Here is a 26915-nt window from a genome sequence, read left to right on the forward strand (position 1 = left end):
GAGAACCTGCACCACACCTGGCTGGATTTGATCCACAGCTGCCTTCACTCTCTTCCGTGACGCACATTCTCACCACACATATGTGGTGATTGCTGGTGGTTCCACTCTGAGAGCTTTGGCTCTGGGTCACATTGCAGACATCAGCTTCTTACTCACCTTATTTACAAAGCTGGACTGGGTGGGCCTTTGGATTTGAGGGGACTACAGAGTAGAACTGACTGGTTGCCTGAACACAACTGGCATTGTTGTGACTTTGCAGCTCAGAACAACCAGCCCCTTTAAATAAGACAACTGAGTCCAGGACCTGGACCCAGCAGGTGGCCTCCTGCCAACCCTTAGTGGTCAAGGGCTGTCCCTCTGAAGGCCCCTGCCCACCTGTGTCAGGTACACTATAAGGTCTCATCTCACCATCACTTCCCAAGGGGCTGGAAGACAGACCCGCGTGGTGACAGGTCTGCACCCTGGAGAGCAGTAGGTGAAGACAGGGCTCTAGGGGCGGAAAGAGCAGGTGCTTAGTGCAGGTGCTTAGTCCAGGTCCTATGCTCTGTTCATTTTCAGCAGCTGAGCGAATCTGTTTCCTATAGAGTAACAGTAGTGGTCATCTACTTTGTGGCCAAAGAGAGGATGACAGGACTGTATAGGTATATAAGGTGCATGTACAGTAAGGACCTGGCCCAAGGCGAGAGCTCCAAAGATGGCGGCAAGGTGGTTACACAGGTGCAGGTGTGGGTGGGTCTCTTGGGAAGTCGGGTGTGGACACTTTGTGCTACCCGTCCTTTGGTCCAAGTCAGGGCCACCAAGCAAGCTACATGTACGGAATGCCCCACCTGCCCTTGGGGTAGCATCAAGACATGCCCCGGAGGAGGTTCCTTCCTGCCCAAGATCCAGAGGTAGAGATGGGAGGCACGGTGGCCAGAAGAAGGTTTGGGGGCAGACACCGTCCCACATTTGAGGGACCAATGGTCCTAGCACACAGTAGGTGCTCAGACAATGCTCATTCTTTGTAAAAGGCCTGTCAATCAACCAGTATTGGAACCTGTAAACTCTTCCAAAATAGCTGGGTGTAAAGGAGCTGAGTAATGAGATGCATGGGCAAATTGAGGCCAGGAGAGGCCATTTGTGAGGCTGCCCATCCCATCCACATCCATCGTGAATCAGATGCAAATCAAAGGCCAAGTGAAACTGTAACATTGACTTCGAATGAGAGGAGGGAAAACTCTTGCTGGAGGATCTCCTGCAAAGCGTTGGGCTAACTGAGGGTTCTACAGTTGGACCCATTTGCAACTGAAAGAGAAAACAGAGAAAGATCATATCAAAGTTTCTTCAAAGAGAAGGATTCAAATGTTGAAGCCTTGAGAAACCTTTGAGAAATTCAACCTAGCCTTCCACTTTTCTTGATGGGGGTCAAAAATGAGGCTCTGTTAGCATCATGTTGCCCTCTCACTGGCAGTTTTGTTCAAAATGACTTCCCTCAGTCATTTGATTGCAAATATGTTAAACGGGTGACAAACTTCCTCTCATTTCTTAATCTGTACTTTAATCTTTCAAGTTAAAGCCCCACTCAAATCTTTGCTCCTCATTTCCTATGGAGATTTTACTTACATTTGGTATTATGTGGACTCACTATAAGAGCCCCTTTTCTGGTACCATTGCTCTGCGATAACAAAAGACAACCCAAAGATGCCACTGAGACCCAGTTCAGTCATGGGGGCTGTGAGCTGGACGGGAAGTAAACTGTCTACTGGTCAAACCTCTGCCTAAGGCTTCAATCTGTGCCCTGTGTGGCTACTAGTGACAGGGGACTCAAGACTTGGAAAATTTTAGCTTAAGGTAAAAAGTTTTAAGTCTAGCAAGTAATGTGTATGTTAAAGCTTTTGATTCAGAAACTACAGATAAGGCCTGTCCTGGCTCCTGGGAAAATAGCCGACTTCCTGGGGTTCGAGTGAAGATGACGACCTGGGGACAAGTGGAGGCATCTGGGCCTTCGTGTTCCAGGGACAGACAGATGACCACTAGCCCCTAGGAACAGCTAACTGCCCAGGACAGGAATGTTGCAGCTTCGTCCACCTAATCCTCCCTGAATCTCAAAGCCCTCACCGCACCTTGTTTATTCCCCGTTATAAAAAGTCTGGCCTAGAAAGAGAAGGGAAGATGGTCTGGTAGGGTATGAGCCCTCCATCTTCTCAGATCAAATCTCGAATGAGAGGAAAGAATAAAGCGCCCATAAAGATTCAATCGCTGTCATTGCTAATTGGGTTTGGTAGTGACAGGCAGACCAAAAGCCAGTGTCTTTTCCAGTTTCACTAGCAAGAGATGATCTGCCTGTGAACCACTGTGGCTGAGAGTTGACCAGTGTTTGAGGCACCTGTTCTGATGTCCCAGGTGTGACATATCAGTGACTTCCTTGGGTGATGGAACAAAGGAGCATTGATAATGAGAGCTGGGCTTTCATGAGTCCTGAGCGCCCTCCTTCCTAACCAGCCCGTCCTTTCAACCCAGATGTCTCATACCCACAACATGGCACTCACCACTTGTCACACCTCACTCTGTAGTCTGGTCCCCATTCTCTCCTATGAGGTGGCCCAAGGAAGTTCTAGTTCACTATCCACATTCCAAATTGGAGCAGACCTGCCCAGTGCAGTTCTGATCAGCTACAGAGAATGAGAAGAAGCTTCTGCACCTCATTTCTTTGGGTCAAAGACTTGCTCATTAAGCACAGGCCCCTTCATCCTGTAGGAGGAAGAACGGCCCCCTCAGGCTGGAGCCTGGGGAGTTTCCAGGGAGGTGAAGCTCTCCTGGGGAGGGTGAGATGCCCAGTGCAGCGGCCAAGGACACACAGCTGTCACCTGAACTGCCATTCGATGCTGCCTCTAGGGTCACTCTGAACCAAGGGTCCCTCAGAAGGAACGCTGACACACGGCATTCTTCATACAAAAAAAACTCCCCACAAAAGTACTGAACATAAAGGCACTTTATGAGGCGTCTCAAAGGTTTATCATCTTCCACCGTGGACATCTGCATGTGTTTGTTGGGCGAGTTTTACTCCCCAGGATGGGCAGAACCTCCGCGATGCCCTGGAAACATGCCAGGAGATGGGCGCTCAGAGAGCCCATGAAAACTTCCGAGGGTTCTCAAGATCCATCCAGAGGTCAGCAGGGCATCTTCATTTCACGGTCTCTCAGACCACAGCCCCCACTTCCCACCCCACCCTGACCCCCCGAAGCAGGAAATAACCCAAGAAAGACAGCTGTCATTTGAGGTTAAAGGTAGCTGGCCCCCAATCCTGACATGAAGGTCTATGGGACAGTAAACATAACACCCACAAGAAACAGTGTTGCTTTTTTTTTTTTTGGTTTGTTTTCTTTTTTTCCATCACGGAGAGCATGCCTGCATTCTAAAAAGTTATGCTGGAAGGTGGGCGGATCAATTAACACCGTCTGGGTGTTCAGCTATAGTTCTTCCTCCTCTGCTTTATGAAGATTTCCATCGGATTAAAGAAAACACGGCATGGACCACATACAGGAGAGTGGCTACGTAGGAAAACACCTGAAACCAAGATAAATGACCATTAACAGGCACGCATGGGGCTAGGGCAAGGCAGGGACGGGCTGGACGCTTCATGGCGCCCATTCAGGATGACACACCTGCCGTGTGTGGCCACCCACTGCTTCCCACCACTCACGTTACACCCTTCCTCCCACCACCTTCCTGTTACACCCTTACAACCCCAGTTGTGGCCCCTGATGCTGTTGGCACAGAGCTCCAGCTGACCGGACAATCCACTGGACTTGGTGTGCAAGGCCAACTTTCTACTTCCTCATGTGATTGCACAGGTGCTGCCCAACCGGAAACGGGCAACTCAGAAGCGGAAGAGTATCATCTCTCCCTGGAAAACTCCCCTCCTCCACACCAGTAAGACCAGAGTCCACCAGGTGTGACCCCGGCAGCCTCTGCTAGAAGAATACATCCATGTGGGTCTGCTGGCTCTGGTCAAGGTCTTGATGCTGCCTGGATGTCCTCAAACCTCATTCTGACTCTTCATACCACGGCCTGGGTAAAGGGGCCAGGCTCACAAGAAGTGAGGGGCAGGGACACAGAGGAGGGACTTTGAGGTTTTGCACAAAATGAGGTAGGTTACTGGGAAAGCGGCTGGGAAGATCCAGACAGCTGCTTTGGCCCCGCGAATCAAGGAAGACCTTGGAAGTGTGGCAAGTGGTCACTTGTTGGCTGTCACAGCCCCGACTTGCTGTGTTCACTGGGCACCGTTTACTCCTATCACTGTATTCTGGTGGCTGGCCTCCCTAAAGGGAGGCTGCCTGCCTCCAAGTCAACAATCTGCACCTGCTTTGTGACCTTAAGCTCAGGGTCAAGAGTTTCCGAGCCAGGCACAGTATTCAGGGTGGCCACGCTTCCCTGACTTTGGAAAATGCCCATAAACAGCAGTGGCACCGTGCCACTCTGTCCCCTACTCCACACATGGGCGAGCCCTTCAGCCCTGTTGGCCAGAGGCGATGAGTAAGCTGAGTTACTTAATAACGAATGTAAGAGAACTCATCCAGGGACTCTTAAGTACCCAGTCTGGGAGGAACAGCCGTATGTGTGTGAGCAGCCCCCTAGAAACAATCCCCGCTCTCATCGGCAGGGAGCAGTTCACGTTCTGGGCAGTTCCAGACGTGTGAGGATGCTTGGCGGAAGCACCTCAGGAGTCCCACTGGGAAAAGGAAACAGATGTGTTTCCCAAGTGAGACCAAGAAATGACACTTTGGGGACACTGAGAGCCAGGGACATGAAGTGACATTCTTAAGCTTTCAGAAACCCTTCTCCCTAAACGGTGGCCATTAGTGCTGACCATAGACCCAGAGACCCCCAGATTTCTGCAGAAATTTCCTGCTGCCCTGTCAACTCCGCCAATCCCAGGACCTTAAGGGTCAGGGTTGTGGGAGAAGGGATATGAGATACCTCCCCACACCCAGATGGGCCACCTCCCGACCGTCTGAAGGGCGGGTTCCGCTTGGCTGGGGTCTGGGGCTAAATCCTGAGTCATCACGACTCCTGTGCCGCACACCCATGGCGCTAATACTGCTGGCAGAAAAGTGCGGCTTCCCGTGGAAATGGGCTCATGTTTCCGTGAGGTTTCGGCCCAGTGTGTCTGCCTGCAGAGGACACTTCTGTCCCGATTCTGGCACTGTTGACTTTGCCCGGGCACACTCATGATTCTCCAGCTTAACTAACAAAAATGCAGGCACACGATCAGTCATGGGATGGACTAACATGTGTTGGTGCTTCTATGGAAACCTGTGCCGCAAAAAGAATGCACACTGCACATCTCACCCAACCATGGTGGGGCACTTCACAGGCCTGAGGTTGAGAAAAAGAAGCCATAGAATACACATAGACAACCCCACTTACGTGGAGGTCAAACGCAGCTGGAAGGGAACTGGGCAAATATAAGTCAGGGTGGGGGGTTATCCTCAGTGTGGGGGTGCAATGACGGCAGCAGGTCAAGGAGGGACTCTGGGAGCTATTCTGTTCTAGTTCGTGATCAGGATGATGGTTATACAGAGGAGCTTATTTCATGAAACTTCATCAAGCTGTACACTTGCATCCTCATCACCTCTCTGGATAGAAGTAGCATGTTGATAAAAAGTAAAGGAGGAGGTTGGGAACCCAGTAGAGCCCAGTGGTTCTCAACTAGAGACCGATCCAGGGGGCAGGGACATGAATTCATGCCCTGTGGTTTACGTCACAAAGTGCTGACCCACTGGACACATTCCATCTATGCTTCATGACCATTACCCATGGTACGTTTAGGGAAATGATTGTCAAATGCCTTGCCGATGCTGCTTGAAGAGAAGCCTTCTGGGTGGGGATGGGGGAGGTTTGAGGCCCTAGGTGAGGAGGAGACCACACGGAGTCATTTGGAGGATGACCAACCTCCCAAGCGAAGGAAGACTCACCAAGGTGCTGCCCGGTTTTGCTACCACTTCACAACCAGCCTCCTTGGGAAATGAACCAATATGGGAGCCGTTCCACACTGTGGGACACTGAGGGGTACCAGGCACCTTGAGGTGGCCAGGCTTAGGAAACTAGGGAGTATGCTGGGAGCTTAAGGGGAGCATGTGGCTTCCCCAGGTTGGGGGATGGGCCCATAGGGACCCGTGGACAAAACTTTGAGGAACTTTCCTCCAGACCCTGGGTTCTGGGGACAGGAGGGGCACCCTCACCAACCCCCTTCCCAGGGCCCAACACCGTCCATCCCTGTGGGTTTCCTCCCAGGCACTGCTCCACCCTTCCCAGCGGGAGGAACAGCAGGGCTTTGGTGTCTGGAGCTGGCTATCATCACATTGCATAATTCATGGGTCAACCTCAGGAAGTCTAAAGAGTGCCCTTTCTGAAACATTTTCTTGTTTCTTAAACAAGTTATTGTTTGAACACAGTTAGAAAGCCATGGACACCGGGCATCAGTGCCCCAGTGCTGGTCCATGCACACGCGACTCTGTGAAAAGCTTTGTGAAACTATCTATTCTCGAACTCCCTGTCATTCTGATCCGTTTCATTAAAAAGAAAATCCAGGTCCTGACCTTGCAGGCCACCAGTGGGTCTGGCTCCACCACTGGAGAGCCTGTTTTTAGAGCTCAGAGACCTGGCCCCTGTCCCACAAAGTTGGCACCCCCACTCGTCCTCCTGATGGGCAGAGTGAGGTGCAAGCCCCTGTCACACTTGCTGCTCACTGGGCGGCCTCAAAAGAAGTTGTTCACTACCTCTGCATTCCTCAAGGGAGTCAGACAGGAAATACATCCATTTTACAGATGAGCAAGCCAAGGCTGAGAGTATAAGGGACCCACCCACATAAGGAATCGGTAGAGATGTGACTCTGGTCCCCCCTCCTCCCACAGGTCCTCAACTGTCAGGCAGTAGATGGTGTCATGGCTTCTGAAGCAGCAGACACCCACAGCTGTGGGTCTGGACCAGAGCCTGGCGAGACCCTGGCCACTCGATTTTCCATCCTGGTCTCAGTGCTCTCCAGCCCTGACTATGCCTTGATGGCAGATGGGCCACTCAGTGAGAGCCAGGAGGCCAAGTGGCCAGATTCACTGCTTCAGCCTGGTGCTGAGTGTGGGTGACAGAGCACCTGGCTGGGACACTGGGCCCCGCCAATTCATGTGTTGTCGGAGCAAGCTGTGCATGTTCTGGGTGCCCTGGTTCTCCATCTGTGACGTGGGTGTAAGGACAGTGCCTACATCCTAGGGCTGCTGTGAGGGTTCAGCGAGATTGGTCACGGAGCTCCGACAGTGCTGGCACCCAGCAGTCGTGCCTCCTCACACACTTGCCCTGCACAAAGCCCCCAGGCACAGACTCAGGGGCCAGCCCCGGCCTGAGCAGTGTGACACTGGCTGATGGCTGGGGGAGTCTTGGGCACATCACTTCTCTTCTCTGGGGCTTTACTTCTTCAGAAATGGGGGGGAAGGTCTACGTCATTCAAAAGTTAGTGAACTAGAAAAGCAGAAAGAAGGGCATTCTTCAGCTCAGACCCTGTCGTGGGCGGTGGGAGCTGGGAACATGCCGCCTGATGGGGACTCACCACAGCGGAGATGTTTTCGTGGTAGTACTTGAAGGTGAAGCCATCGCGCATTAGGATGGTGGCCAGAGCTTCCAGGACGGAGGCGCTGAGGTAAAACAGGGCGGCGGTGCAGTGGTAGGCTGCATCCTGCGGGGCCAGAACGGGCGTCAGCAGGGCCTGTCCACACCCGCCCCCCGCCCCCCCGACCTGGCTTGGCTTCCGTCCCTTCATCCCCCTTTATGCCCCCATCACTACAGCTGCCAGTCCCTTCCTCACACATCAGCGCTTCCCAGCTGTTTTTTTTTCTTGCTGGTTTGGACACCAGAGGAAGGACTTTGAGGAAGAAGAGACTCTGCTTTCCCTTGAGGTGGAACCAAGAAAAAGGTAGGGCAGGAAGAACAGCTCAGGATTTAACAGGCAGAAATCAGTTCTGGACCTGAGAAGGGTCACACAGGGTCACAGTCCCAGTTAGGATGTGACCTTAGGGCCAGTGCAGGGAAAGAAAGGCCCCCACCATTTCCACTGTTTTGTTGTTCTATTTTTTTTTGGGGGGGGCAGCCCAGTTATGTCTAAAAGCAGAAAAGGAGTTTTGAGAAGTTGTAATCTGAAAGTGATTTCAAAGTCTCAGGAGGAGGCTTTGTTTAGGTAGAGAGAGGCCCAGCCACACCTGTCCTCCATTCCAGGGCAGATAATGGCAGGTGTCCCATGTGTAAGTTTTCCTCTCTTCATGGGTCCCAAGGTAGAGACTATGCAGATAGAGACCAAAGGTTGTCCCTTGCCCCCTCCGAGTCCCTCTCCAGTGAGCCTGCTCTAGAAGTCATGCCTGGGAGCTGAGCAGTAAGCACGGCTCCCCCTGGGCAGCCAAGGCCAATACCCAGGACAAGATGGAAACCGCCCTTCCTGGAGGAAGGGAGGTGCCACCTGGCAGGTGCAGGCAGTGTGGACGCGGGTTGGGCTGCTGGTTATCTGTGAAGAGGGCAGCCATGCAAGAGAAAGCAGAGTGGGCCCCGACAGTCAGGCAGTAACCATCAGCCTGTGCCTCCACTCGGCCTCCAGGCCACAGGGAGCCCTGGGTGCTGGGACAGCTCAGAGCTGAAGGCCTGGCCAAAGCCAGCCTCCTGGGGAAGAGGGTCCAACACTGCCCACCCCCTCAGACATCTCAAGCTGGGACTCACCAGGGTGACCCAGGAAGCCTCCCCGCCGTGGGCACCCATCATGTACAGGACGAGCAGGGTAGTGGTGGCCACGAAGCAGAACACAGACACGAACATCACCCATCCCTGCATCAACGCCAAGGGCACCAGCGAGGAGGCGATCAGGATCCACACCAGGCCTCCGAAGACCTGCAGAGGGAGTGCGGTGAGCGGTGAGCGGGAGGCCAGGAGGGGCAGATCCAGAGGTCACGCTGGGTGGGGACAGAGGGAAGGCAGAGCACAGTGGCCAGCATTTTCTCACCAGAAATGACTCTCATTCCCTCAAGGCTCCAGCCTGGACCTCTCACCCCCATCTGTCCGACCTCCAGCTTGCTTTTTTCCTTTTTTAAAAAATACCTAACCCAATTAAGTTTTTTTTAATTTAACAAATGCTTATATCCATTTATACACCAGGCACTGTCCTAAATACCTTAAAAGCATCACATATTTTGCTGTGTACAGTGCGCACCCACGTTTTTGTGTGCGTCATACGTGGGGTTATTACACCCATGACTATACCCATGGTATGTAATCATTACACCCATGAATAATGGGCATCCTTTCTTTTCCCTCAAAAAATTGGGCAAAAAATGTGCATTATACATGGTAAAATACAGTAACTCGGTGAATCCTCACAACAACCCCATGAGTGAAGCACTGACCCATTTGTCAGATGGGAAAACTGAGGTTCATGGAAGTTAAGTTTTTCATCATCCCAAGAAGAGACTTAACATCATCCATCTAGATTATCACTGGAAGGGTTGTTCTTTATTCTGAAGTTCTATCCTTCTCAGTGTTTTGATATTAAAATATCCTTTCTCTTATGAAATGATAGTAACCAGAAAGTAAATTAGCCACACTATGTCATTAGCACTTTGTTTTTCGAAAATTGACCCCTGAAATCCCCAAGTCCAAGAGGTGCTCCCATAACAGGAGCCCAGGCTGGAGTGGAGAGGGCCCGGGTCCGCCCGGTCCCCCCAGGTGGCCTAGGACACTCACGAAAAAGCAGCTCCCGTAGTTACCCAGAAGACACCCCCGTCTACGTCCACAGGGCCAGCGAGCCTCAGGCTTTCAAAGAGGAGCTTGGGGACACATAGGGTGGTCAGTGATGTCCCTCAATGCCACTTTGGCAAGCACGCACAAACCCATGCTGGCCTTTTCTGTACACCCTTCTCTCTCCTTGTCCCCCTTCGTCATAGTGAAATCAGCTCAGCCTCACCACCACCCCGACCCAGAGAACTCTACTTGGAGCTGGATATGTGTGGACACGGCTTTGCGGCTAAAGGCTCCAAGGACCTGTGGTGTGTGGCCCTGTCTCCCCGAACATCTGAGTAGTGAGAGAGGGCTGTTGCCCCCAAGCCCTATGTGCCCTGTGGTGTGAACTCACATGGTACCCGCTGCCGACCTGCTGGGTAAGAGAGTCCACCGTCCTCACAGGTGTTTGCAGCCACTTAGCTGAGAAGCATCAGGAGAGAATCACATTTGGATGGAAAAATCAGTGCAGTGAAGAATCTGGACTTGTCCAAACAAGGCTGGACCAAATGAGCCTCTCTGCACAGGAAACTTTCTTACTGATAAATCGGGGGTTGCCTGTAGGCCTGTGACAGAGCCAGTAGGACACGCTGTACACTTTACAGTAAGGGGAGAAAATAAATGAACTGCAAACCCTTAGTCAGCCATAGAATAAGATGTGTGTGCAGATTTCACTCATGCAGCCTTTAGGATCCAACGGATCATTTAGCCTTTTCCACAATGGGCACTAACAAAGGGACATGAGATGGCCAAGTAGGATGTGGATTTTAGGAGGCAAGAGAGAGTGCGGCACGGAGAAGAGGGAGGGTCAGGCCCTCCTGGCTGGTTGGCAGAGGCAAGGGTCTAGGACACGCCTCTCCTGAGCATCCTCTGCCTGGTCACCTGGTGATGATGCAAGGAGGACCTAAGTCAGGCCCCTGTCACATGGTCTAGAAAGCCTTGCACTTTGCTTTTGCTGCACTAAAGCCCCAAAGAGGTATAATTGGTTACAATATGGAACTGTGCCTGTCCAGGTGATGGAGGGGATGAGGTCTCCTTAGCTCAGGGCTAACTCCTGGGTGTGGGTCACATGTCCAGCCATGCATCAGGGTCTGAGTCCATTAATCAGCCTCAGGGTCCTATTACATGGGTGTGGCTAAACGAGAGCCACATGTGAACCAATCCCAAAGGAACAGCTTGGGATGCCCATGGAGGGGGGTGCACTCATGACGGAACCTGTATGGGACCCAGTGGGTTGCAGGTGTTTATACGTGGTTGATGGACATGGCCTGGAGGAATTCTTAATGCCCATCGGGAAAGTTATTCTCTTTTTCACTTTCTGGTTATTCTAAGGCAAAGAGATAGGATCGGGGTGGACCCAGGTGTCTGGAGCTCCCCTAAATGGGTGGCCAGAGGGGATCTGGGTAATAACCCTGTTGTTGTTATTGTTGTTGTTTTTACTTTTAACACAGTGATAGAGTTATCTGGGGGGAAAATAACAGTAAAATACATATTACAGGTAAATTGATGCACAGGTGGTGCCTGGAAATGGCAAAATATGAGAAAGTGGTCCTTAGATCCGGTCTGCAGACCACTTAACTTTCATCTGGATTCTTCCCTAGGTTGCTGGGTCAGGAGTCAAAGGCCAGGAAAAGCAGGCGAATTCGGAGTGAAGTCACTGCACTGGGCGTCTGCCCCGGAGTCCTGAGCATGCCCACGCTGAATGTGGCTGCAACGGGTGCGCTCGGGCGCTCAGTGGCAGAGGGGAGCATTGGGGCTCACCCGGACCTCCCGGGCTGCTTCGGGGTGTGTTCAAGTCTTCATCTACCCAATGAAGACTGTCCTCAGCTCCCTAGAAAACACCTCGCGCTCTCTCTCTCTTCCCTGCCTCCCCGGTCTCTCTCTCTCAGACTCCTGGGTTCTATGGTAAGAACCCACCCTGCGTCTGGGTGTAGCCCAACTTGCAAAGGTCCTCTAGAAAATTATACCGACTTTCCTTTCTTTTCATGCTTTATCTACCACAGTAGGCTTCACTGAGATGGCGGGGAGACGTTCTTTTCTAAAACAGCTTTAGTGAGATACATAATTCACATGCCACACAAGCACCCATGTAAAGCGGACAATTCAGTATTTTTAGCATATTCACAGAGCTGTGCAAACATCATCTCCAGTCCATTTTAGGGCGTTTTCGTCACCTCAGAAGAAACCCTGTGCCCTTCAGCCCTCGCCCCCTCCACCCCTCCCATCCCTACTTGGCAACTCAGCACCTTTCTGTCTCCACAGAGGACGCCCCTGTTCTCAGCTCCCACGTGAGCAGCATCACATACTATGTGGACTTTGGTGACTGGCTTGTTTCCGTTATCACATCTCGTGAGGCGAGAAATCCTCTCTCCAGGGGACTTTTACAAAATGCCTCCACATCACAACACACTCGCAGCCCATTTTAGCTCCCACCGTTTGGGGGACACCGAGTGACTGTGTCTCATCTTTCTGGGGCCTCCATGCTGGGAAGAGCTGGGGAATCCCTGGTTCCCAAGGAAGGTCTTGTAGGACAGATGCCACCAGCCCCACCTGTCCCAGAAACATATTTCAAGTTACACCTCAAAAAGGGGGATGTCAGCACAAGTGAGGTAATTAAGACCCCAGGGGTCTGCTCCCCAGAGACGGGCAGTGGGCCCACCCTCTCCCCTCACAGCCCTGCCCACGAGGTGCCCATGGGAGAAAGGCGGGGTGGCTGCTTCCACAGGGAGCCACGGGGTCGACCTGGGAGGGGCGCCAAGTGGGGAGCAGAACAGCCTCGGGGACAGGAGGCTAAACTAGGGAGAGAACCCAGTCCCAGCCACCTGTGTGCGAGCAGGGCCCTGGGCACAGACGCTGCTCTTGGAGAATCCCAGGGCAGCTGTGGGTCAGCAGCCGAGGGCTCTGCTCCCCGGGGGGGGCACATGTGAGGTCTCGCAGGACCCACTTCACACAGCATTCGCACGTGAGCCCCAAGGCAGGCACCAGCACATCCGATGCCAGAGGCTTCAGCAAGCAGTCCATTCTCACGGCCTCAGTTTCCTGGTCTGTAACTGACAATCTGCAGTTGTCACCCCACATCGCAAACTGGTGACAACCACGGATGTGAATGTGAAGCTTCTGGCACCGTGCACACCACCACCCAGTGATCGGGATACGACACGTTCGCTCGCCCAGGAGACCCACAGCCCGGTGGAGACAGACACACAGGCTACTAGTTACTCTACAGGGTGATAACCAGCTCTGAGTGGACTGGGGCAGGGCCCTAATCAGATCTTGAAGGGAGAGGTGGTTAACTGGGCCAAAGGGTCAGGAAGTAACTTTCCAGGGGGAGGAAAGAGGACGGGCCAGCCCAGAGGACACGGAAGCAGCAGTGAGGGAGTCCAAGCTGGGAAACTGCGCATGGAGCTCGAGGGAGGGTGAGCCTCGAGAACGAACCTACTGGGCTGGCGGGGAGGCCTCCAGGCCCACACAGTGCAGAGCTGGGATTCTGTGTGACCTTGGTACCAGGCCAGGGCCTACCCACTCTCCCACACAGAGTGTGCAGAGAGCAAACAGAGCAAGGGCTGCACCCACATCTAGCTGATAGGGCATCTGGGCAAGGAGCAGTCACCCTGTCCCAGCTACAAGACCCCACTGGTCAAATATTTGTCAAAAGCAAGAGGGTAGGTGAGGGTTCAAGCATTTCCCTTCGTAAAGTCCTTCGTGAAGGACTCTAGGCGGTCCCAGCTTCCAGGAAGCAAATGCTCAGAGGCCATCATCCACCCCTGCCTGCGCCAGCTCACCACCCCCCACGACAGATGGTGCAGCTGCTAGGGTGGTCTAAGGCAAAGGGCTCTAAGTCCCCTGGGCTGAGCTCTCTTCCTGGGACCCAGATCCCCCAGCTGGAAGGGGCCAGTGGGGCCTGGGCTAACACTGCATGGCTCTCAGCTCTCATTCTGCGTCAGAATCACCCGAGACACCTTGAAAAATCCACCAATACCAAGGGTCTGACTGTACCGAAGAAAAGCAGTTGCAGGACAAGAAACAGACACCCAGGTTCTTGTCAGAGGCCTTGGAATATGTTTCCACAGCCGCCCATGGAGGACATTCTGGTAACTCCTGTTGGACAGAACACGGAGCAGCTCCTGTCTGCAAAGCCCACCACGCATGTGGCTCCGGGTCCTGCCTGGTTCTGGATGCAAAGTTCCCTCTCCTTGTCTCCCCTCTCCTTAATCTTCAGTCCCTGTCTCACCTAGAACATGAGCTTGTCCTTGGGTGTCCTCCCATAGGGCACAGCCTATGAATGGGTGCTGAGCTGGTGATCTGCGCCCTACCTACGTTAGCATTTCAGGACTGGAAACCTGTCTTTAATTCAGGCCAATTTGGATGCTGAGCATTGCTGAAGTTCTTTGAGAATCAAAGATAAACCAAAGATAATGTACGAAATTAGATTTAAAAAATCCCAAAGACCCAAAAAGTTCCTATGTATGGCCTACCTGATCAAACGATTTTTTTCTGTGAAAAAGTTTCCTCAGGAGATAGTATGGGGGTGGGGAGGGGAGCTTTTGTGTAAACTCAGAGAAGGTCCTTCCGTTTTCTATCTGAATTAATCCATGTGAGGCAGGCCAGGGTGACTCAGGGTGTGGACTTTAGAGGAATTGGAATCCTAGCTTGGCCTTGCTAGCTGGGTGGCCTGTTGTCCCTGGGCAAGTTACTCAACCTCTCTGTTCCCTATTGAAAACCAGCAATTGTGGTGGAGCCCACCCTCAGGGTGTGGAGTGAAATGGGATGATACCTGCAGAACACTTGGCACATGCTGTAGTCACAAGTGTCATGTGATGAGGTCACAAACTGTAACCATGCAAAAATCCCAGGAGGTCTAGGATCTCCACATGTACCAGTATCCATTCCAAACCTCGCTGGGACCCAGAATTTAAAAATACCTCCAAGACCTGGCTAGGTGGCTAATTTGGTTGGAGCATCGTCCCATTCATCAAAAGGTTGTGGGTTCAATCCCTGGTCAGGGCATGTGCCTAGGTTGTGGCTTCGATCCCCCATCTGGGTGCATACAGGAGGCAACTGATCAATGTTTCTCTCACACACAGATGTCGCTCTAGCTCTCTTTCCCTTCCTCTCTCTCTAAAACCAATAAACATATCCTTGGATGAGGATTTAAAAAAATCTTCAAAAACATCAAAAAGAGAAAAACCTATGATTTCCCAGAAATCAAAAGTGGAGAAAAATGTGTCTCGCTTTGTGAAATAAATATAAAGGACATCAAAGTATGAGAAATCCTTCCTTCAAACAATGAGCCTCGGTTACAAAGTGGGAAAGGAATCTTGGGCACATTCTTGAGATTCACAAGGCGGGGCCCGTGCCTGCGCAGTGCTGCAGGGGCCCAGCGCCCACAATGGCCCGCTGTGTCTGCTGCCGGGCGTTCACAACTGAGCTCAGTGCGGAGGAACTGCCCACATTCTCTGGATATTTTTCTGGGCCTCCACTGTACTCTCTCAGGGGCTCCACCAGTAGACACTCTTCCAATAACACGTATGTGAAGATGTGAACCAAAGAGGACTCCCCATGCGGTGGCGTGGCCCCTACAGCTCTGAGCATCTGGTGTCAGGATGGTGCATGCGAGCAGAAGTTTGTGCCCTGAACTCATGAGAAGTAAAAGAAATTGGCCAGAGAACACAGCACTAAGCTCTCCTGCCACTTTGGTCAGATCTCCCCAGGAAGGAGAAGAAAAGGTGGCCACGGCAGATGGATGCGCCCCCACGGGCATGAGCACCAAGCCCATCTATGCCCCCCAGGGCCACCAGGGACAGCAGCTCCAACCTGTGCTGCGGGAAACACTCTCTAACCCATCTCGCAGTCAGGGACAAGAGCAACGCCCGGGAGGGCGCAGTGAGCGGGTGACCAGCGCGCCAGGGGTAGGAGGGTGCACAGGGAGGGAGGTCAGAGGGGAAGACCCAACACCTCCAACCCTGAAGCCTTCCTCACGGTCCCTTGGGTCTTCCCTTCAGAAAGTGAGGCTGGGGGACTCTCCTGTCCTGAGGGGTGAAGAGGGCAGGAAGCAGACAGACGGGCACATGCCAGCTTCTCTGGTTCTTGCATGGGCCCCGCCTCCCTTGTGGAGAAACTCAGCTCTCAGCAAGTCCAAGAAGGCACTTCCTTCACTTGTTCACTCACTCACCCACTCATTCATTCATTTGTCCATTCATGCGTCCAACAGACACTAGGAGTGACCAGGAGTAAGGTCAGCACCGAGGGCAGGTGCACCCAGGGGACAGACTTACCCGAAGGCACACACCACCAAATGGAGCCCATTTCTCCTTTCCTGTCCCCTCTCTTCAGTGTTGCTACCAGGCCCACTGGGGCAGTTCCAGGTGGACCAAGGGCAGAGCCCTGGTGAGTATCCGGGCCTCGGGGAGGGTGACCAGCTAACTACCTCTGCCCAGCAGAGAGCCCAGAAGTTTGCACAGGATCCCCTGCCCCGACTCCCTGGGGAGGTGGCTGGGGCAGGTCAGAAGATTGTGTGAGGGACCCCTCCCCCCACCCCACGCCAACTGAAAAGGCAGCTCATTAGGAGTCTGGCCTCTGAGGCTCTCCCAAGGCATCCGCTGGGAGTGGTGCCGAGAACCCTGACTCAGTTTGCCTACAGCCGTGGCTCTGCCCTCCTGGTTCCTTTATCAACAGGTTCCTTCCTCCCAGAGGGCCCCATCATGTCCCTCCCAAGGGGTCTTAGGTTGTGTCCCTTTAACTAATCTGAAAGCAAGACCAGGACTCTGGGAGGTGGGGCTGGATTTTGTTTGTGAAGTAGGGAATAGAGATTTGGGATTTAAAGAAATGGGGGTGAGTGCACACACACAGTTGGTGTTAACAGGGCGAGTGTGGCCTGAGAGGGCCCCCGCTCAGGCCGCTACCCCACTTCCCTCAAGTGGCAGGGGAGTCTGCTGTTGCCTTGTGCCCATCACGCCTCTGCTCCACCGCACAGGCCAGGAGCATGGTGCCGGGTCGTGGCTGAGCACACCCTCCCTCGCCAGGCGGAGCACAGCCACCAGGTCCCAGACGAACGGGAACTCCTCTCAGATCCACAAAGCCAGGGGCTTTCCTCAGGCATGTCCTCAGTTGGATGGAAAATTTTTCCTGCTACTCCTATACCTAGTGGCTTTACCCAGCGGCATAAACAGGAATAGGAGGTTCTGTGAAAAATAGGGGTAAGCCACCTGTGAAAGACAATCCACCTGGGACCTGTCGGACAAGGCGGGAGTGGCTTCCGTGCAAAAACAAAACAAAAGGCCAGAATGGGAGTCACCAAATCGGTTAGCGATGGGAGCAAACAAAATAGGTGTGTACCTGCAAACCGCCCAGACAGGGCCCCTTGCTCATCTCAAGGGTCCTGGGGCTCTCCTGGGTGGAGAGTGTCAGTTTCATCTTCTGTCTGCTCTCGGGGTCAAAGACTCACCCTGTGATTCACAGCCAGGTGGGAGACGAGATGCTAGCTCCCGTCCCTCCAGCACGATGACAACTGTTGAACAGTACATGGTCCACGCCGCATGTGGACCAACCTGGGGTCTAGTCAGGAGACGGACCACAGCTGGGCATGCGGTTCAAGTGCTGAGTGCTAGGAAGCAGTGGCTTCCAGGAAGAGGTGTTAGGTAAGCCCAGGCCTGAAGAATATAGGAAGGACTTAGCCCCCACCATGCCATCTGCACCATAGGAATGCTGTCAGTGGAGAGAGGTGGGGACTATGCAGCTGGTTCTGGAGAGAATCCTAAGGCCCAAAGCTGGTGGCTCCCTCCCTGCCGGGTGCCTCAGTCCAACTGTGCCTGGCTTAGTAGCAAGCAGTGCAGGGCAGGGCGGAGGCTGGGAAAAGGCAGGGCACGCTTCCTTGCGCAGGCATGCTTTCCCCTCCTCGAACCCATGGCCTTCCAGATGGTGATGCACTGACACCATTGACGGCCAATCATTTTTGAAAGGTTCAATCCTGGGCCCACTGGTAATTTGCTCCTTTGCCTTCAGGGAGATACAGTGCTTTTCATCACACTCGGAAATCACACAGCTCTCCCCACCCATCCTGGTACCAGGCTGGCAGGAAAGAAGTCAGGAAGGACCCCACCCCCAAGGCAGAGGCAGGACAGGACAGCTGAGGCCTCCCTTCCCCCTTGCCACCCCATCTGCCTGGCTGGGGGCAGCTCCGAGCTGAGGAGCCACTGGGAAGGCCCCACAGAGGGTGGTGTCCGCAGTTCTTGGTGATTCTGGGGACAAGTCGAGTGTGTCCTCCACAGCCCCACACAATCCCAAATCCCACTCACCCTCTACCTTGCACTCTGCTCGAGAAGGGCATCCAAGGCAAAAAGGGGGTGTGCGATTATCCTCTGGCCCCCTTCCACATTCACTGGCCATGTGACCTCAGAGCAGGTGTTTGAGTTTTTGTGAATTAATAATCATTGACGCTAAGAGCTATTAAGCAGTAAGTTTTGGGCATCAGGTTATTGTGAGAGCTTTGTGTCTGTCCCACTGGCTTATTTCTCACCTCGATCCTAGAGGCAGGTGCTGTTATAACCCCACTGCATGGCTCTGAAGGCTGACTGTGGAGCCCAGGTCAGGCCTCTGCACCTGTGACAGCTCCCCAAGGCGACCAACAGGCAGTACACCACAACCCCCCCAAGAGAACAGTACCATGGAGGGAGAGCAGAGGAGCCCATTTGCCTTCATCCTGCTCCCCCACCCACTCCCCACCCCAGGCGAGGAGACAGCAGAGCAGGCAGCCTGCAGAGGCTCCCCTCCCTCACCCTCCACTGCTCCGTTGGCTCCACTCTTTTAGAGGAAGAGAATAGCAAGGTTTGTGTTTAAGCCAGAAGAGCAGAACTCAAGGATATCACCCCCTCTTCTGCAGGCACAGGGCACGGCCCTCATCCTGGGACCACCAATACAACCCTTGTCACAGCCTGTACCCTGCCCCACTAACAGATGTGGGGGGTGTGGCTTATCCTCTATCCTTCCCCGTTTGCTCTTTCCCTGGAGTGCCCCCCACCAAGCCTGTACCCTCGGCCCTCTAAGGGCCTGCGAAGTTGGAGCCAGGAGTTTCTCGGGTCCTCCTCCCCTCCTCCTTCTCCCCTTCCCTATCCCTCCCCTCCCACCCAGCTGCATTCTAACAAGAATCAGGCTCTGGGGTGAAATTTCAGGTCTGCTGGCCCTGGGCCTTCCCCTCTGCACTGCTGTGGGTATCAGTGTGCGATGGCTAGTGACAGGCTGTTCTTTTAGTTCCTACATATTTTTCTCAGGCCCTGGGGCCTTGATGCGTTAAAGTGATTCAACACAGAGGTCGTCTCGCCCCAAGGTAGGCAGAATATAGGCTACGAGTGAGGTGGGAGTGGGAGTAGGAGAGCCAGGAGCTACGGGCGGCAGAGAATCCATGCCTGCACATCACCCTGGTGCCCCGCAGGAGCTAGCAGGAACCAAGTCCTTCCTGCCACCCAAATGTAGAAGGCAGGTCAGGCCCATGATGCAGAGAAAACCAGGACCCTGCTCAGTGCTCCCCGGAACAATCTGCAACCTACAAGGAGTCAGCCTGCACATGCCTGCGGCTTTAGTGCTCAGGGACAGGAGTGTCACTCACCCACTGTCCTCACATCCATCAGCACCTGAAGAGAGCACCAGCTGGGGTATCTTATCAGTCATTGCTTCAGGTGGCCTTTGGTCCGAAACACTACTGAGAGGCCGGAGGAAGCGCCCGCTGACCTTGTGTCGCATAGAAGCCCCAGGACTCAGCTGCATCCAATAAGAGTTAGCCCCCATCCAGATATGGACAGGCTGGCTCCATCCCACCTGAGACAAGCCTCAGGTAGCTCAGTCCCCCGCCCCCCAGCCCTTTTCTCAGACTGTGTCTGGAGCCCAGGGCAAAGACAGCAATACCAGTGTTCCCCACTCTTCACGGGCAGCAGGCATGGTGGGTGTAGGTGCAAATAGTCAGCCTTTGTCCCTGGCCCAAGCTGCCCCTGCAGTGGCATCTGGGATCCTGCCCCTCTCCTGAAAGCACCCAGAGGGGGTGCCTCAGACCACTGCAGGCACTGTGCTGTCTGCGTCCAGTGGGAGCGACCCCTGGAAGGCTGAAAGGCCCTCTTCTCCAGCTTGGTTGTGATGACAGGGAGGCCATCGGGGCTGAGCACCGAGCACCATGCCACACCTTGCAGTTTCCAGAGAACAGCGCAAAGTCTGACTCCAGGTCAAAGCAGCCCTCTGGTTCTTGAAAAACTGGAAAAGTCACTTCTCAACTCTGAGAACAAATCCCTTAGAGACCTTTACCTGGAATTCTTCCCTCCCTTTAGAGAGGAGGAAAGGAGAAACCCTAGGCAGTGCCCTTACCCCATTCTAAACAGGGACAGAGAGGGCCCCCCTCCCCCCGCAACACAAGACGGGGACAAGGACAGGAGTCCGTGGACACAGCCACAGAAGACCATTCTCAGTCACTGTCCTGCACTGGCTAGCAGGGCCAGCCCCCACACCCTAAAGGAGAGGTCCCTGGCTAGGGCAGCAGGAAAATTCCCCTGGGAGCAGAGGGGGCGCCTGCAAGAACCGGCAAGAACCTCAGGGCACCTGGCTCCCCACCCCGGCCCCTCACGGAACACTTTCCCCATTATTCTTTGTTTTCTTCAAGATTAACTTGAATTTATTGAGTAAGGAAAAACCGAAAGAAAAAGCTATAAAGAGGATGATCCAGCTGTAGAACTACTGGTGTGAGAGATGAAGGGTAAAAAGGTGTTGCTAGCCAGTATCGAAGTGCGTCTGGATTGGCCCTCAGAGGAAACACTGCCACGACGTTGTCCACATGCATTAAAGCGATTAAGGGCATCTCGACAAGAACACACCATTCTACAGAGTTTAAAGTGGTGTCTCATCGGGTCAAGGTTAAAGTAAAATTTAAAGGGGAGAGGTTAACAAATTGACATGAAAGTAATGAAGAATTAGAACTTATCTCTCATGAAACTTCACATGTGGTCATATATGCAAATGATGATACTGCCTAAATGTAGTATCTCCTAGTAGACTGTACTTAGTAGACTGTACTTTCTGGGAGATCAAAACTGTTTCTCATTCACCCCAACACCCACCATGTCTTGCAGACTGCCACCAGCTTTCCCATCTCCCCGTCAGCTCTCTTCAGCCCTCTTTAAATCTTGTTTTTTAAAAATTAATTTCTTGCTCAACTGCGGCTGCACACATAAAAATTCTGCATTGATTTTTTCCAACCTGGGTACCCATCGCTGAAGAGGAACGTCAGGCTGAGATGTCGGCCAGCCTGGGGCACCACTGGCCAGGCGGTGGGCCTTGGGGAGTGGGGACAGGCAGGGAAGTGGTGTCTGGGCTCCCCTGTGTCCCCACTATTCTGTTGCCCCATAAAAACGCTGAGGGGTGGGCTGGCCTACAGATGACCTTGGGGTCTGTGCAGCTCTTATCAAAAGCAGATTCTTGAATCTGCCTTGGATCTAGCATCTGGGACACCCCAGTGTGTTTGTTGACAAGCGGGCCCAGGAAATTGTGCGTTCCCTAGTGGATCTGAGCTGTCCTTTTATTCTCAGGAAAGGAGAGGTGAGCCGGGCCTTGCCCAGGGCTGCCTGGTGGGCAGGGCCACCGGACATGGACCCTTGTGCTGTAGGCCAAAGAGCACCGTGGGTGTCTGAGGAAATGCAGAAACCTGCAAGTGACTTGCTGCCACTGCAGGAAGGGCCACCCTGGAGACCAAGTTACCTGGGCAGCTGCCTCTTCTCTCTGACCCTCGCTTTCCTTTCAGCTCTGCAAAACGTGACTATGTGACTATGTGACTATGCATCTCTCCTCTCCTAGGAGTTCAGATGCTGCCTTCTCAATGTCACCAGAACGGGGACCACCCTCCAGAAAACAGCAGTATCATTGTGCCCCACCAGAACCCCAGGGCCCAATCCTGGCAGGTGAAAATCCAGAACAGGTCCCAGGACCTGTCTGGTTGCTATCACATGATAAGAGGTCCCCAACTGCTTTAGGTCACAGAATCAGTCTCATTTTAGCAACGAGACGACTATGTCCAGTTAGCTGTAAACTGATCCAGGTGGCTCCCTCTGCTCCTCCCCCACCCAAAAGCACAGCCCACGAAGCACTGCCTCTCCGCACGTGCAAGCAGGGAAATGCAGCCCCGGGTAGGTGGGCGGTGCCCCGAGCACACTCTTTTCAAAGACTGTTCTTTCCTAATCCCTGCCTGCTTTGAGTGGCTCCACTTCTTACACAGGCTGGGAGGAGGCTGTCTGTTAGAAATTCCATAACCTGTTCCAGGACTTCCTTTATGACTTTTAAAAGTGTGTGTAGGGGAGGGTCTCTCCTGGCACTTTGTGAGAGGCTTCCTGTTAGGGTTTTGGCTAGAGCTGAGACAAAAGCCACCCCACGTTTGTACCCTGTTTTGTGAATAGTGACTGGAGCGTTATGAAGCCCTTGATAAAGGAGGAGGAGGAGGAGGAGGAAACAGAGACCGTGGCTTCAATAGGAAAAGTCCCCCATAAGGTGGGGTTGGGGAGCACAACAGAGGCAGAGCCCTGGGGTGACTTGTTAGGGCAGGGGAGACACTGACCATTCCCCCTAGGTCCACAGAGGGTGCGCCTGTGCCCCAGGGCCTGCAACAGCAGCGTGGCCCCTGTGGCTCTGGGGACGCTCACTGTGAGGACCCTGCAGAGTTCAGAGGTCAGGAGCTCTGGGGTAAGGATGCTGGGCCTGGGCGAGGCTGCCCTGCCCTGCCCAGAGCCACCTCTGTCCCTGCTCCCTGACTTGGAAGGAGAGTGAGCTCTACCCTGGTTACTTACCCCTGGAGGCTGAGGTTTGATGTCTGCACCTCCCAGGCTACTGGGAGGTCAGGCATGGAAACGTGAATTGTGATTAATCAACAAGTCACTGGACTGCAGATTTTATAAAAAAAATAATCAAGCATTTCACACCCAATGGACAAGCAGAAAATGTTACCAAGTGTGGCAAGAAACAATGGTGATTTCCATAGGGTGCTGGTAAGATTCAGGAAGGTCCTGGTTTAGTCTGAAGCTTATATAATTTGGGGACCTTCTTTATAAATGAATACAAAACAGGTCAGAGTCTTGGAAGAGGCTGAGCAAGGCGGGGGGGGGGGGGTCCTGAGCCTAGTGAAGTCTCAGCAGCATCCCAGGAAGTCTGCTTTGGGGTGTGCACATCAGAACAACCTGGTGGGAACAGGCATAAACCTCCGAGGACGGCGCACAGAAAGCCGCTGAGGGAGGGGTGTGTGGGAGGGCGCTGTGCCTAACGCCTGCGGACAGAGGGAGCAGGCCGTGGGCAGCTCACCACGTCTAGCCTGAGGGTAGCTCTGGGGATTTGGGGGAGAAGCATGATGTAATAGCACATCCGGGGGGCTTCGATGCCATCTGAAAAGCTCTATTTCCTTAATGCTAAAAGTAATATGGCAAATATTAAGATTTGACAAAGCCAAGTGATAATTAACTGGATGCCTATTAAAGTACAAGTGTGTATGTATACACTTTCCTGTGAGATTTGAAATATTTTGACAGTTTTAAAAATTGAAATGCTGTACAAACAGCATAAAATTGACCATTTTAAGCTAACCAATTCAATGACTTTTAATATACTGACAATGTTGGGCCACCGCCATGGCCATCAATTGTCCAGACTCTCCCATGACTGCAAAAGGAAACCCACACCCACTCAGCAGTTCCGCTCCTCTCCCCTCCCCTTACCCAGCCCCTGGCCGCCACCAGTGTATGTTCTGTCTCCGGACACTCACCTGTCCTGACCACCAGTGTGTGTTCTGTTCTCCGGACACTCACCTGTCCTGACCACCAGTGTGTGTTCTGTTCTCTGGACACTCACCTGTCCTGACCACCAGTGTGCGTTCTGTCTCCGGACACTCACCTGTCCTGACCACCAGTGTGTGTTCTGTCTCTGCACACTCACCTGTCCTGACCACCAGTGTGCCTTCTGTCTCTGCACACTCACCTGTCCTGGGCATTTTATGTGGATGGAACCAGACGATAGGTGACTTTTTCTGTCTGGCTTCCTCTACTTAACATGGTGTTTTCAAGGTTTCTCAACTTTATGTATCAGTACTTGATTCCTTTCAATTGCTGAACAATATACGTCATTGTATGGATATATCACAATTCGTTTATCTGCTCATCTGTCGATGGACCTCTGGCCATCTCTACCTGCTGGTCATTGTGAATGGTGCTGTTGTGAACATGCCTGTCCATGCACCTGGTCAGGCCCCTGCTTTCAGTTCCTTTGGTTGCAAACCCAGGCGGGGAAATGGCGGGTCCTGTAGTCATTTTACCTTCCCATCAGCGGTGAGTGAGGGTTCCATTTTCTCCGCACCCTGGGCAGTATTTACCATTTTCCACTGTTTTATGTCATCCTAATTTTGTGTGAGGTGGCACCTCACTGTGGTTTTGATGCTGTTTTCCTCAATGAGGTTGAGCGTCTTTTCATGGGATTATTGGCTATGTGTGTCTCTTCTTTGGAGAAGTATCTGTTCATGTCCTTTGCTCATTTTTTAACTGGTTGTTCATCTTTTTGTCTGGAGTTGTAATAGTTCAAAACTTAAAGTACCTCCCAGGGTGGCAGCACCTCCTCAGCCCTTTAATCCTTTCCTTTTCCTGCACATCCCCACATGGACAGCTTTGTATCTACACTCCCCAGAGGAAAACTCACAGGGCTGTGTCAACCTCCTTTCCTGCCCTCCCAGCCCCTGGGAGCCCACCCCACCTAGACAGGGAGAGAGAGAAAGCAACTGATGCATCAGAACACCCAGGAAAAGGACAGAGAGAGCAGGGCGTGAGGCAGAAGAGGAAAAACAACTTCTAAGGCAGCCGAGAAGGAAGTGTTCTGTCAAGGAAGAATTACTTCTTCTGGAAGCCCCGTCGCAGGTCACATATAGCCCTGGAGGAGTAAGTTTCCACTAATCCCTGGCTCTGATTCTATTTCCCACAACCCCGTTCTCTTCTTTCACTTGATGGCTTAATGGGGGTGGGGGGGTCCTCCTATCCCCTCCTCTGAAGATCACCCTGCCTGCTGGGCTGTTCCTACCCTCAGGGGCACTCCTTCCCCTAAGCTGCCATACCAAGAAGAAGCAGACACCTGGAGGCCGTCCTTCTTAGGAAGCCAGGTGCCTGATACCAGCCACCACCTGCTGCCACCTGAGTCAGCTCTTGTGAAGGCAAGAGAAGGAGGGCGCACCAGAATCCTCTGCGTGGAGTCCAACTAACACACTCTCTTAAGGTTCTTATTAGAATGCTTCCCAAACAACTACACAGGCAGAGTGAACCACGCATTGGAGCAATTTAAGAAACACTAAGAAGAGCTTTTGTGGCTTAACATCGTCTCTGCCCCATCACACCTCACCATTAGCCATCATCTCTTTGGTCATGAAACCCTCCCTTTGTAAAAACAGTACAGTAGCCTCTAAAGGAGCTGCCATTCCAGATGAGCACTGAATGCTCAGAGTTTCAGAAACCCAGCCTCAGGCAAGCACAGCCTGCGAGCGGAGTAGAAGCCTGGAGTGAGCCATTTGGGGAAAGAATGTTCCAGTGGCACAAGCCCTTCCCCCCTCTGGAGGCGGTGTGTGTCCCTATCTACACGCCCATGGGCTTGAACTCAGGGGTACCCAGGGCTTCTTCTACATGTCACTTCCTTGATTCTGGCTTGCCCTGGGATTTGAAATCCCTCTGGATACACCCAGGTTTGGGCCAGCTCCCACAACTCCAGTGATCTGCTGCCACCAAACCACGGGTGACAGAACCTGCTTCCCTTGCTGATCACTCTCCTACCTCCATCAGGCCACTTTCCCCCGACCAACCCTCTAGGCAGTCCCCTCCGAGGCAGGGGTGCAGGAAAGGAGGCTCTGTGTCTGTCACGTATGCACCCACTGAACAAACACAGCCAGCCCCCTTCCAGGTAAGAGCTGGTGGCCGCTGGGGAGCACCTTGCCATCCTGCAACCACTGGGGAAGGAGAGACCAATGGCAGTTGCAGAGGCCTTGACTGTTCAAGGTCAGCACAGACTCAGGTTTGCTCTGCCAGCAACCCGCCCCCCACCTCTCTCTCTCTCTCTCTCTCACACACACACACATACACAGGGCAGAATGACTGGTGGAGCAAACCATGGCCTGTTTTATTATTTCCATATCAAAGACTGTCTTAAATACATTCTCTTGCTCCATTCTCTTGCTCCATTCTCTTAGAAACTTTCAAAGGCCAGAAGGGAATGATCTGGATTCAGCTCCTTCAAGGACACAAGCCCCACCTCGAAATGTTGACAGGTGAACTTTTGCAGACTTTAAAAAACGAAATCCTAGCGCTCTAGAAAAAGCTGGGCACCTCCCTGCGGACACTGCTTTTCAATAAGGGCTTCTTTTGCTTGGCCCATGCAAGTGGGTCTCCGGTGCAGTTTTGGAACCTGCGCACAACTAAGCGACCTGGCCCGCTTCCAACATCTGACCCAGGCTGAGTATTTGGTTTTCCTTCTAAGTCTGTGTTCCCCATTGTCGTTGGTCCAGAAGGGGCCAAACGACTGGAAGGGCAGAGGTATCTGGGAGGCGGAGACCCTCCTCACCCTGGTCCCCCTACTCCGAAGTGGCCAGACCGGTGCAGCTCGTGAATCTGGTGCGGACCGCCCATCCTTCCCTCTCCCCAGCGCGGCCAAGCGATCCACTCACAAACTCAAGGATGAAGAGCAGGTCAGGGAAGGTAGTGAAGACAGCGAGGCCGCTGGGCAGGGAGCTGCCCCCTGATGTCGCTGCAGGGGCCATGCCGGAGGGCTGCGTCGGCCTCGGGACTGGACTCGCGGCTCCGGCTCCGCGATGACCGCTGGCTGGCTAGGCAGAGGCCAGTGGCCGGGCGCCCCCGCGCGCGGATTAAGAGCAGGGGCGCCGGGAGGAGGAGGAGGGAGGAGCCCAGGCCGCCGCCTGCCCCGCCCGACTTCCCGCGGGGCTCGCCCCAAGGTACTTGATTGGGGAGAGGGGGGCGCGCTGCTGACGCCGCCCTGACCACTCAGAGGGCGCGTCTGGGCTGTGGAACGAGGGCTGGGGCCTTGCCCTGTGTCCCACCTCCTCTGCCACTTCCCTCGGAGAACAAGAATAAGCCACT

The 26915-nt window shown here is 53.3% G+C and overlaps 1 protein-coding gene across 2 annotated transcripts; it reads right to left on the reverse strand.

The window, feature by feature from the left end:
* Window positions 1-2953: 2953 nt before the first annotated feature.
* On the reverse strand, window positions 2954-26756 carry MAL (mal, T cell differentiation protein (MAL blood group)). 2 transcript variants are annotated; one of them, XM_037056763.1, is made up of 4 exons: window positions 26486-26727; window positions 8737-8904; window positions 7583-7708; window positions 2954-3546 (listed from the first exon to the last, which is right to left on the reverse strand). In XM_037056763.1, exons 1-4 carry the CDS (start codon window positions 26576-26578, stop codon window positions 3472-3474), a joined length of 462 nt encoding a protein of 153 aa, XP_036912658.1. In that variant the 5' UTR covers window positions 26579-26727; the 3' UTR covers window positions 2954-3471. The 2 variants fall into 2 exon arrangements, with proteins under 2 accessions (XP_036912658.1, XP_036912659.1); XM_037056764.1 differs by lacking the exon at window positions 8737-8904 and having other exon boundaries at window positions 26486-26756.
* Window positions 26757-26915: the final 159 nt, after the last annotated feature.

Source organism: Sturnira hondurensis, unplaced genomic scaffold (genome assembly GCF_014824575.4).
Source record: "Sturnira hondurensis isolate 20B ecotype Veracruz unplaced genomic scaffold, ASM1482457v3 Scaffold0009178, whole genome shotgun sequence".
Classification (NCBI taxonomy): Eukaryota; Metazoa; Chordata; class Mammalia; order Chiroptera; family Phyllostomidae; genus Sturnira; species Sturnira hondurensis.

What these genes read in the sequence shown, in the direction of transcription:
- MAL (XM_037056763.1), bottom strand. Translation starts at nt 26,578, where the DNA reads ATGGCCCCTGCAGCGACATCAGGGGGCAGCTCCCTGCCCAGCGGCCTC. An exon ending in AGGCTTCCTGGGTCACCCTG is followed by an intron (nt 7,709 to 8,736) that starts GTGAGTCCCAGC and finishes CTGGCCCCGCAG; the next exon opens with GATGCAGCCTACCACTGCAC. An exon ending in ACGAAAACATCTCCGCTGTG is followed by an intron (nt 3,547 to 7,582) that starts GTGAGTCCCCAT and finishes TCTTGGTTTCAG; the next exon opens with GTGTTTTCCTACGTAGCCAC.